The sequence below is a fragment of the Rhinolophus hipposideros genome (genome assembly GCF_964194185.1).
Source record: "Rhinolophus hipposideros genome assembly, chromosome: 8".
Taxonomy (NCBI): Eukaryota; Metazoa; Chordata; class Mammalia; order Chiroptera; family Rhinolophidae; genus Rhinolophus; species Rhinolophus hipposideros.
Window position 1 is genome coordinate 20,742,181 of NC_138054.1, and position 12,281 is coordinate 20,754,461.

The window sequence follows — 12,281 nt, forward strand, 5'->3', positions numbered from 1 at the left end:
TAGAAAGCTTCTGAAAAGCACACAACCAAACACTGTTATTAAATTACGCATCCTGAATTTTTTTTTTACAAGTTGCTGCTACAAAATATTTTCCCAGATTGCATCTCCTTAGATATAATCTTTTCCTGAAACTTTTCTTTATAAGTGAAATTTGGAGGCCATGCTGCACAATACTCGGGAACACCTGGCTATATGGCAGCTTTTATATGGTGACTTGACTTTCAACTGCTAAAGGAAATTTCTACATATTGTTCTCACAAATCCTGAGACAACTGGTCTGAAACATGATATTAAGAGCTGCATTTATAACTGTATGTGACGCATACATCAACTCCACAAAATGAAAATGCGAATGGCGTATTTAATACTTACACAACCCAAGTTTAACATTTAACTATCAGAAATTGTGCTATTAATTAACTTTCAAATCAGAAATTAGGACTATTCAATCTGAAATGCGGGTTCTGAATAATAAACAGGCCTAACCAGTTGGTAAAAAGAGCTGGCTCCCAATTTTATCTTAATTTAGTCATTCATGCCAATGCAAGAATGTAAATAAAATTCCATTTCAATCCAACAAACGCTTATTTAGTTCCTGCTTTGTACTAGGCATACCAACATGACTCAGATTCATCCTTAGTCACTACCCACAAAGAATGTTCAGGTGTAGTCTCAGCACCATTGTTCAAACAGCTTCCTCTTCCTGGAATATTCTGCCTGTCCCACTGGCCTCACTCCAGCACTTTCCACTTCTCCTTCTAGAACAGCAGCTCCCAGGAAGTTTTCTCCAACACCCTCTCAGGACAGGTGCACAGGTGCTGAGCTCAGGCAATGGTATATACACAAGTCCCCTGGAGCTTTCGGCACATCTAATACCAGGTTTACAGGTCACACAGTAGTAACAAGTGCTCACAGGTTTGTCTACCAGAAGGCACAGCTCCTCATTAATCTCTGTATTCCCATTCTAGCCCAACATTTGGCATACAGTGTTCAATAAGCAAACAGAGTCATGCGCCACTTAATGGGACAGGGATCCATTCTGAGAAATGTGTTGTTAGGTGATTTCTCCATTGTACAGACATCATAGAGCACTTACACAAACCTAGATGGTACAGCCTCCTGCACACCCAGGCTCTACGGCGTAGACTGCTGCTCCTAGGCTACAAGCCTGTAGGGCGTATTACGGTAGAAAACAACAAGAGATTAGGTCAAGCACAAGAGAAAATGATGCAATCATGAGATGCAATACAAACATGAGATGGATGAGGCATACTGTTCCACAGCAAACTTTTTTTTACAAGTAGGGAGAAAGCCCTCTAAAATAACAATAAAAGGTATAATACAGAAAATACATAAACCAGTAACACAGTAGTTTGTTATCATTATCAACTAGTATGTACTGTACATAACTGTATGTGCCATACTTTATACGACTGGCAGCGCAGTAGGTTTCTTTACACCAGCGTCACCACGAACACGTAAGGAATCCACTATGACGTTACAATGGCTACGAAGTCACTGGGTGATAGGTATTTTTCAGCTCCATTATCTTATGGGACCATCGTTGTTGACACCAAAAAGTCTGTTCGCAGCACATGACGGTAGATGAGATAATGTATGCAGGGCAGCTGGCTGACTGCCTGACAGCACAAGCATTCAATATATAGAAGTGTTAGTGTCATGAAGCCAGACAGGTAAACTGAGGCCAAGTTGTGAAGATTACCTCTTGTTCCGCAACAGGAAGACCCATTAGGCCTTCCAGGACTCATTAGGCCTCTGCTTGAAATGCCAGGAAGACTATGCCACACCTCCACTCTCTCTGCCCTCCTTTCAGTTACTGTCAAATCAAGCCACCAGATCGTGACACCAGGGAGCACTTTCCAGCAGGACTGGACTCACTCAACATCCCCCAAAATGGAGACTACGCGTCCTCCTGTTCTATGTACACAGGCTGGATTAAGGGACGGTCCCACCTCCACCAGCCCTGTCCTCTCCATTCTGTGGAATTTGGGGTTTATACCTCACAGTGTTGCCCTCAGTACATCTTACCCTTTGCATTCTTGGACTGTTTCTGCAAGCCACCCTCCACCTCCCAACAGCAATCTCGGCAGAACCACAAGGAACTTTCTACCACATTTGCATGCAGCTCTAGGAAAGACCAAAATGCTCAGGGTCAGTCACTAGCCATGGCCTTACCAGATCTCTGGGGCTCCAGGTGGTGCACCCCTACCTGCCTCGATCCCTCCCACACATCTCAGACCTCAAGCCCAGCAAGCAAGTCCCACTTCTCAACATGCAGCCCTGTGCTGCTCCTGACTTCCTCCTCCTCCATGATGACTCATCTTCCCACTATGGACCTGACACTGCTGACCTTCTCCAAGCCCGCCCTCTGCTCCATTCAAAAAAATCTAGTCTTCCCAGCTCTCTCCTTTCACTCTTAGCCTAGCAGGAGAACTGTTGGCCTCTGGGCATTTTCTTTCTCATGGGAGAGAAGAAAGTGACTGCTTTTCCAGATTTCCCAGTGCTGCTCTGGACCATTTTTCTTCTACCATCCTTTTACAAAACTTTTCCTCCCTCCTTTTTCTCCACTTCACATCCCCTAATTCAACTGGGAAGCTTCACTGTTTAGGAGGACAATCCATTGAACCCCCAGTTCCTTGGCTTGCAAAACCAAACTGACTTTCATCCCAACTCCCATATCCACACCTTAACTTTCCCTCCCCATCGCCCATTAAAGCTTCACTGAGAATCTTCAACTCGAACATCCAGCCCCAGCTCTCTCACTTCCTCTGCACCTGCTCCTCAAAGTCCCTCAATCTCTGGATCTTTCTCTTTTCACTTTCATTACTTTCTGTTTTACTCTTGCTCCTAAAAGTAGCTGCTGAATGAGAAACAGCACACACCAATACAAATCCATGCCTCTAAAAATCTATGATTGTCCGTAGGTGGATTACACTCAGCCACCCATTCAATTCCCCTTGGCCAGTTCTTTCTCTACTTCCCCATAAAGACCACTCGAAACCTTCACTCATCCTCAACACCCCCGCTCTTCCTCACCCCTGCATCCTTCAGCCATGACCGCCTGCACCTCGTTACAAGATGAAAATCCACACACAGCCTAACCTTTGAATGCCTTCCTTTTGGTGGTGGCAGAAGCTCTAAACTTCAGTTGGCAAGAGAATCACCCGGGGAGCTCCTTTACCCTAACGTCCAGATTCACTTAGTCTGGGACAGATCCCAGAAACAAGCACCAGATTTTGGGGGAAATTAATCTATAGCAGGGGCCTGCAAACTCTGGCCCTCCAGTCAGATCCAGCCCACTGTTTATTTTTGTGTGGCCCGCATACTTTAAAATGTGTTTTACATTTTTAAAGGGTTGGGGGAAAAAGCCAAAAGAAGAAACGTTCACAACACATGAAAATTATATGAAATTCCAGCGTCAGCGTCCATAAATAAAGCTTCATGAGAACACAGCCAGGCCCTTTCCAGCTTATCTATGGTTGCTCTCAGGCTACAATGGCAGAGTTGAGCCCTTGTGACAAAGAATATGGCCTGCAAAGCCCAAAGTATTTACTGTCTGGCCCTTTATACAAAAAGTTTGCCGACCCCTGGTCTGCAGGATAAAGTGCAAACACCTCAGCAAAGCCTTTCAGCTTGCCAGTGATATGATTCTGGCTTACGTCTCCAACCGAGAGTCTTGCTGTCCACACAACTGCAGTCCAGCCACCACCCACTTCTGTGGACTCTCGGGTCCTTGAACTGAAAGACAACTTCATACTCCACACCTCTGCACGCGCTGTTCTTTCTACTCACTTTGCCTGATAAATTCTCCTTCATCCTTCGAGACCCAAGTGTTCCCCCTGTCCTAAGAGATGGTGTCTGATGACCACGCCTCTTCCCCTTCCACTGTGACTGATTAACTAGTATCCTAATTATCCTTCGACAGCAGTGGTTCTCAAACTTATGGGCACATCAGCTGAAGGACTCCTTACATAACCTGTGGCTGGGCCTGTCCACAGAGCAGCAGATGGGGGCACTAGGCAGAGAACGTACATTTCTAACAGGTCTCCAGGCTGAGGCTGTACATAGCTGTCCCTGAGGCTGGTCCAGGGACTACACGTGAGCAACTTTTGTTGATGTTATGTGTCCCCCACCCCACAATGAGTTTTTTGATAATGGGCCCCATATTACTCAAGTTTGAATCATCACAGCCTAGCACAACACCAGGAATTCCTGGAACACAATAGAAATGCAATACTTGTTTGCATTTAACCAAATTATTTTCCTCCTGAAGCTTAATCGTATCAGAGAATGAAGGGGAAATTAAGCAGGAAGAAGAGACCTGACTTTGCAGGAACTACTGAGGCTAAAAAAGAAAAATAAAGTGGCTCTGTGCTACACTAATGTTCTGTGGCCTGCCATACGCATCCTGAGCTGGAATGAACCAGAAAGCCCCATGGTGAAGAGAGGATTGTTGAAGTCAGAAACACAAGGGGACAGCCTGGGGGTGGCATCATCTTGGGGGCAGGGGGAGAGTTAGGTTCAGGAGCCTTCCTCCCATAAAGGCCAATCTATTGTCCACTTTAAAAACGACGCCCTGTATAACGAAGTTTGATCATGTATATCAGTAACATTGGCATATGTGATAATGAATAAATGTCACTAATGATGAACATTTATTGAGCACCTACTATTTCCTTGGAATACAAGGAGGGATACAACCTGGACCTCAAAGAAACTTTAGTTTGAAATTCAGCATATAAACCCAGAAAGATAACTAACAGTATAAGGTAACGTTTACTAAATGTCAAATGTAAACTGTGTCAAAGGTCAACAGTAAATTCTACAGGAGTCCTGTGTCCTATGGCTTTCCCTTTTCTGGTCCACCAAGGCTCCACCTACAAACCGCTCTCAGCACCTCACAGGTGTGAGCATACCACACTTATATACTTATATGGGTGCTTTGTCTCCTCCACAGGAGTGAAAGCTCCTCCAGAATGGGGAAGACATTGATTTTTTTTCATCCTTGTATTTCTACCGCCTGGCCAGGTACCTAGCACTAATAGTGTTAAATAAATATTTAATCGATTTAATAATGACTGTGGAATGTGAGCTGAGCTTTTAAGGAAGGGCAAGATTTAGATTAAAAAAAAGAACTGAAGGTTGGGCTTTCCAAGAATGGGCAAGGGAACAAATAAGGTGACTAAAAGCGCCAGACAGGTAAAGAAACTTGGGGTCAGAGGCTCCAGTGGAATAATCAGCCCCCTGCCAGGTTGAACATGCCAGGACTTCAGAGCTGGTCTACATTCATCCAGCTTTTTAAACTGTAACACAAGCTTACATTAATAGTCCTAAACCTTTGCTACTTTAATCTCAAAATCATTTCCTGGATTCTTATGTTCTGGTCTATTTTTCCCTTGCCCCTGTTTTCTGCCGATTAAATGAGAGAGAGACAGAGAGAGAGAAGAAAGAAACCCAAAGAATCCTAATTTAACACTGAATTAACATTTTATGCAAACACAAAATTTGGGGTGCCAGTCAGTAAAAATAGCTTTGGCACCCAGAATGCCCTACCACCAAAGTGGAAATTCCCTAAAGCCGGGAAACAGTTCCTCAGCTTTCACAGCAACTAGGCTATAACGTGCACCACACAAATTAATAAGGTCAATATTGCATGTATCCTGGTACCTGAGTCAACCTTGTAAACTCAGATTGTGTCACACTCCACAACCAAAACAAAGTGAACAGGGCAGGAGCAGATGATTTAAACAAGAAATGAAACACTCATCCTCCGTTCCTTGATTCCCCCTACATGGGAAAGAAAAGTTCTTACCTAGAGTTCCCAGGTGGGAATTCCCGCCCAGTCTCAGGAATTCTTTTTCCCTTTCCTGTTCCCGAATCCAGAGATTTGTTTTCCAGAGAACTGTTTTCTGTTCTCCACGATGAATCATTTCCACAAAGTGACGGCAATACTATCACCCACCTGGGTTCAAGGAGCCAATTTCCCGACCAACTTTTCTCGGGATTCGGGAATGGAAAAGCGAAAAAAATTCCCCAGAACAGGCGGGGATTCCCATCTGGAAACCCTAGCGATAAATAGGAAAAATGTCTAAGAGATAATTGTGAGTACGTTTATTTCCCATTGTGGGTATTACTGGGTTCAAGGAGCCAATTTTCCTGACTTCCCGACCAACCTTTCTTGGGATTCGGGAACGGGAAAGCGAAAAAAATTCCTGAGAACGGGTTGGAATTTCTGCCTGGAAACCCTATTCTTACCTAACTTATCCTGGGTAAGTGAAGCTTTATATCTGAATAATCCTACTAATTGCTGGAGCTCCATATTTGCTGGACAGACAGGGACTCACTACTTCAGAAATTAAATTCTCAACAAACTCATCTGTGAGGTGTCTGTGGCGGTCCATAAGTCATCGCTCATTTCCGATGGTCTATCTGAATAGCTGTGCTCCACCTGTTTCTAATTAAATAAAATGATCTTACATTTAACATCTTTAGAAGGATGTAAGACAAATAAAAGTCTCTGGAAACTAAAAGCACAGACTTTTTTCTTCAGTATAGTCACAGTTGCACACAGGTTTCCCCCAGGAGTTAACAGAACAGGTAATGGAAGAATCAGATGAAAAATAATAAAAGAGTTCTTCACTCACATAAGAGAGTTCTCAACATTTCAGTTTTCACAAATAATAAAGTGTTTGACACAGGGAGATCCAGAAGCCAAAGATATTCTCAGAAGTGCATTCAATTCAGAAATGACAAATGTACATGTGAAATGTTAAGACCTCATTGGGAAAAAAATTCAGTGTCTTTAAGTGACATGTGAAGAACTATTTTTGTAACTTGAGGCATATATTTATAATTTTTAGCATATCACCACCCAACAAAAGTCACTCTTTTATGGGACAGGAACAAATGTTTATCAAAGACTACACTCTTATCCTTGTATTTTCCTCCAGATCTGGCTCTACCTTTCTCTTCCCTATTCTGTGCCCAGGGAGGAGCCCCTGCAGATGACATTACCCAGGAGCCCCAGGCCAACCATCTTTGGGAGGGGTCTGACCTCCCCAAATGGAGATGGAAGGCTGTGGGGTGGGAGAAGGGCTGAGCTTCTCTCCTGGCAAGGCTTGAGTATAGCTCTCACTGGGCAGGTGCACCAGGATTTCTACCCCCTTTCCCTTCAGCACCCCCGTCATCTTGGTACCTGAACATCATTTGTCAGTTCCCTTAATGCTGCCCACACCCCTCTAAGTAGTTCATTAGTTGAATTCTGTTTCCTGCCAGGATGCTGTCTGATACAAGGACCTTCCTGAAGTGGGGCATTTTATATCCATATAAAATTTCGCCTGGCCAGGTGGCTCAGGCGGTTAGAGTCCCATGCTTCTAACTCCGAAGGCTGCCAGTTCGATTCCCACATGGGCCAGCGGGCTCTCAACCACAAAGTTGCCGGTTCAATTCCTCGCGTCCTGCAAGGGATGGTGGGCTCTGCCCCCTGCAACTAAGATTGAACACAGCACCTTGAGCTGAGCTGCCGCTGAGCTCCCGGATGGCTCAGTTGGTTGGAGCGCATCCTCTGAACCACAAAGGTTGCCAATTCGATTCCTCTACTCCCACAAGGGATGGTGGGCAGCGCCCCCTGCAACTAGCAACAGCAACTAGACCTGGAGCTGAGCTGCGCCCTCCACAACTAAGATTGAAAGGACAACAACTTGACTTGGAAAAAAAGTCCTGGAAGTACACACTGTTCCCCAATAAAGTCCTGTTCCCCTTCCCCCAATAAAATCTTAAAAAAGAAAAAATTCTCAACTCCAAACTGTAGGTCTTCCTGCCATCTCCCATTTTACACATGAGCATGCTGAGGCTCTGAGAGGGTAGAGTATTAGCCATGGTCACAAAGGAAGTTTGCTGATAGAGTAGAAATTACATCCAGGTCAGTCTGACATCTAAGATGTTAAAAAGCCCTTGAAAGTGTGAGGGAGAAAAACACATCAAGCTTGCAAAGTCTCAAGCCACACTTTAGCTTCAAACGACATTATTTATGGTTTGGGATTTTTCCCTGGGTCAAAAACAAGCTAGCTGGGGCATTGCCCTATACAGTAGGCTTCTTCCACCAATAGTCATTCGGATTTGACCCTGCTGGAGGGCAGAGGAATTGTCCTAAGATCTAAGAGATCACAGGTGCTCCTTCCTTGCCCATCACCCACATTCTTCTTTCAGTTCATCCCAGAAATACCTCCCTCCCCGCCTTAAACATCCCTAAGGCTCTTTTGTTCTCTTTTATAAATTGAAAACAGGGTTCCTCTGACAGAAATCCAGGAGGTTGAAGATGTAGTTACAAAGCACTCAATAACATCATACTGGCACCTCCCAGTCATAATTCACCAGGTTCCATTAACAGTCTCTCTTTCCATACACAAGGCCGCCCTGGATTCCACTCTCTAGTTGTGCAGAATAGCTTAAAACAGAAAATTCAATTAAAATAAATTCTGATGGGGTGGGGGTCGGGGAGTAGGTACAAAACAAACTCCCCTTAAGGAAATTCCTCTATGAGTTATACTCATTTCAGGGCGAAAGACTTAGCTGTTATTTCTGCCTATTTCTAGGTCCCTGGGTCTCTTTCCCCTCTGTACACACCGAAGAGTAACTTACAAAAGCACAAGTTAGCATACCTCTCCCAAGTTCTTAGCTTTCTGGATTTTGCAACTGATAAGGCAATGGTGAGATCAGGTGGGGTTCTGAATCAGATCCGCAGAGAGAGCCTGCCAGGTAGAACGGTGGCTCAGTAAATAGTATCTGAGTAAGGCAACCACCAGTTCTCACTTCCTCATTGCTGGAAAAAGGTGAGGGGAAAGGCCAGCAGGTATGCTTTTGTTTGCAGAACAGAAGGGGGGGGGGAAAGATCACTAGTGAGAGGCAGAGAAAGAAACCTGGGCAAAAACTCAATATGAAACAAAACAGGCAGGAGTCCAGCACACTCCACCCGATTCCATTTAAATCAACATGTATTTATTGACTCAATACTAAATACGGGGCAGATCTAGCCTGCAGCACCTAAAAGAGATGTGAAAATGAGTTAAGAGCCTCAATGCTCAGGAAGATTTCTTACCAGGACTTACTGTTCTTTATTGCCGGTTTCAATTTTAATGGTAGCAGATGGTATGGTACCATCCAAATAACCTGAACAACGCCCCTCTTCTCCCACTAACCGGTCCTATTGGGGAGCCTGGAAGCTCAAGGATAAACGGAATAAACCAAGGCACTGGGAAAACCACTGTCCTGTGTCCCTCCTCCCATTCCAATGAACAGCACACAGGGTGCAAAGTAACTGTCGCTCTGATTTGACAAGTCTCACTGCTTAAGCTTAAAACCCCGGTCTCTCGTTCAAAAACTATAGGTCATAGCCTCTAGATTCATCGGGCATACTTTTTAAGGAGAGTCATCTAAATTAAAAATAAGAAGGCCTTAACTCCACTGAGGGAAGAAACAACTGATTCATCTATCAGAAGACTTTTACAACTTGGGAACAGGAAACAAGGCAACCCAAAACTTAAAAAAAAAAAAAAAAAAAAGAAACAAAGTTCATTCGAACCTGTCCGGCAGGGTCTTTTATTTATTTATCTATTTATTTGTTTATTTATTTATTTATTTTCACATTCATAGGAGAAAAACACAAACTAAAAAAAAAAAAAAAAAAAAAAGCCCACCTGTGTAGTTTGCAGCTGTGTAAACTCTGCTATGGGGGCGGGGATGGAAAGAGGTAACACTTCCCCAAAAGGCTCCCCACCCGCACTGGCTCGGGGAGGGTGTCCTGCCCCCGGCGCGCTCACCTGGTCGAGCGGGATCCCCAGGAGCTGGCTGAGCGGGTGCAGGCAGGTGGAGCCCGTGGTGCGGTAGGAGAGGCTGGCAGGCGGCTGGGCTGCCATCCCGCATCTTCGGGAGGCGGCTGCCCCGGCCACGGCCCGCGCCCCCCTCCTCGGCGGCCTTCCGCCCCGATGCTCGTGGGTGGCCGCCTCGAGGGGTTTCCGGCCGCCTCGCCCGCGGGGACCCAGGGGCGCGGCCGGGGGACACGATCCGACGCCACCTAGCCGCGCGCAAACTTAGCGTGGGCGCTGCGGCCGGGGCGCCGTGGGAGGGCCGTGCCCCGCGCGCCGCTTCCCGCTCCCTCCTCTCGGCGCTCATTGGCCCGGCCGCCGGGACGGGACGGAGGGAGGGAGGGAGGGAGGGAGGCAGGAAAAGTGGGGACGCGGAGCCCGGCGCCGAGCGCCACCCGGCCCGCCCAGCCCGGCCTGAGCCCACGCTTCGGGCGGCCCCGGAGGCCCGAGGCGTGTCTCGTCCTCCTCCGAGCTGGCCGTCGGGTCTCCCCAACACACCACGCGACCTCCCCGCGGCCACCCAGGCGCGAGCCTTTCACTAGGGCGCACCCTGGCCCCACCCTGTTTACGCACAGACAGTCACCCCTTTCTGTACCCGCACGGGCTAAGATTTCCGGCGCTTTCTTTTCGAGTTTTCTCCCTCACAGTCCTTGCAGCAGAGGGTTAATCTGCCTGTGGCTGGAGCCCAAGGACACCCCCGTGCTGCCAGCCAGCGCCCCAGCACCCAGATGCCCTTTCTTGAGTTTCATCACTAACAACTGCACTGAACTTGAAATGGCCAGGCCAGAGTTTCTCAACCCACGTCCCCTGTCCAGGAGCAAAAAAGTCCCCACCACCACTCCTTGTCTCCATGGAGATTTTATAGGTGAGGTCTAAAAACGGACCAGAATTGAAGCAATGTTCCTCTTGTCTGGAGCAAGATGATAGCTTAAGTGAAGGGTTGAAATCACTATTTTAAAAACATCAACACTTAGATATAAACTGCCACAAACGTTCTCCTGATGCTGTAGTACAGTTAATGTTAAAAGAACGATTAGATGACGGAGTATCAAGCGAATAGATCAGCTACACGGCAGATTAAATAGGCTCCTGGAGGACTGGATATGATTCCAAGGTTTATGAGAGCTTGTCGAAGTAAGAAACGTCCAAACCTATAGAAAATTTTTACAAGAGTTTCTTTGAGCCAAACTGATGTCATGTGCCAGGGAGCAAGATCTCAAATGCTCCGCAGATTCATAATTTTGCCTTTGAAATTAAGGAGGGGATGCAAGGAAGGTTGGAGAAAGCAAAGCAGGGATTGGATTACAGGATAGTAAAGAAGGTTAGCTCTCTTGAGGGTTAATATCCCCACGGAGGGACATTACTTCAGGCATTTCAAAAGTGTGTGAACGTTGATGCACAAGAATAATGGACAGGACTGGCTTAGTAACTTGCACTAAGGAAGCTACAGACTGGGTGTGACTACCCACCATGAGCTGCCCATCTAGGGATTTATGATCAGATCACCCTATCAGGTGACTTTCCATGGGACCCCTGGTTTTGATCCACAAGCTGCACCATGAACACAGGGCTTTCTTTTCCTTCCCTTTTATCCCTGTTGCAATTATCTGTCAGTTGTAAATTCTTAATAATACTTATGTTAGAAATAACTTTATACACGTTGTTTCATTTAGCAGTGACAGTGACCCATATGGCAGTTATTATAATCTCTATTTACAGATGAGAAAACTGGAGCTTAGAGAACTTAAGAAACTTGGTTTTATTTAGGGAAGTGAAGTAAAACATGTCTGTCTGATTCCAGAGCCTGGATCCTGGGTAATTATGCCATGTTGTCTCCTCCAAAACAAAGCATTTATCTCTTTATCAAGAGGCCCACCCACACACCTATGCAGGCCTGTCTGTCTGTGGACAGGCATTATATTTATTGCTCAAAATGAGGTGTCTGGAGTGATGCTATAGGCACTCTGTCTCCCCTTTTCTAGCTGCAGTAGAATGAGCTGCAGTAGAATGAGGCTTGATGTCAAGGTCAGGTTTTTAATCTCCCGTATGAAACCATGCTCAGAATGTGAAGTCATCCAGAAGATCCAGTGCTCATCCTGATGACTGGTCTGAAATTAAAGGCCAGACAGAAAGACCTGACAAAGCTTCTGGCATGTTTCAGGAAGGCAGTATCCTACTATGCACTGATAAAAACTCCACACCAGCCACAGGCCAGTCCAGACCTAGCCAAAGATACTCAACAATACTGAATTGAAATAGTCCTCAAAGTTTTCAAAGGCATAACCCCTCAGGAAGATAAAGTTCTAATGATACAATCCGTCTACACTCAGCCAAAGATAGTCACCAACAAAACCATCAACAATGATCTCACCCATGTAAAACTAAGTTTACCATTTT

The 12,281-nt window shown here is 45.7% G+C and overlaps 1 protein-coding gene across 1 annotated transcript in view; it reads right to left on the bottom strand.

The window, feature by feature from the left end:
- MBOAT1 (membrane bound glycerophospholipid O-acyltransferase 1) overlaps positions 1-9,935 on the bottom strand; it is a gene marked incomplete at its 5' end in the record, with an annotated part of 100,554 nt that extends 90,619 nt beyond the window's left edge. Inside the window, one exon of the mRNA XM_081056470.1 lies at positions 9,840-9,935. Coding sequence (XP_080912596.1) covers positions 9,840-9,935 — 96 coding nt within the window. The remainder of the gene's footprint in view (positions 1-9,839) is intronic.
- Positions 9,936-12,281: the final 2,346 nt, after the last annotated feature.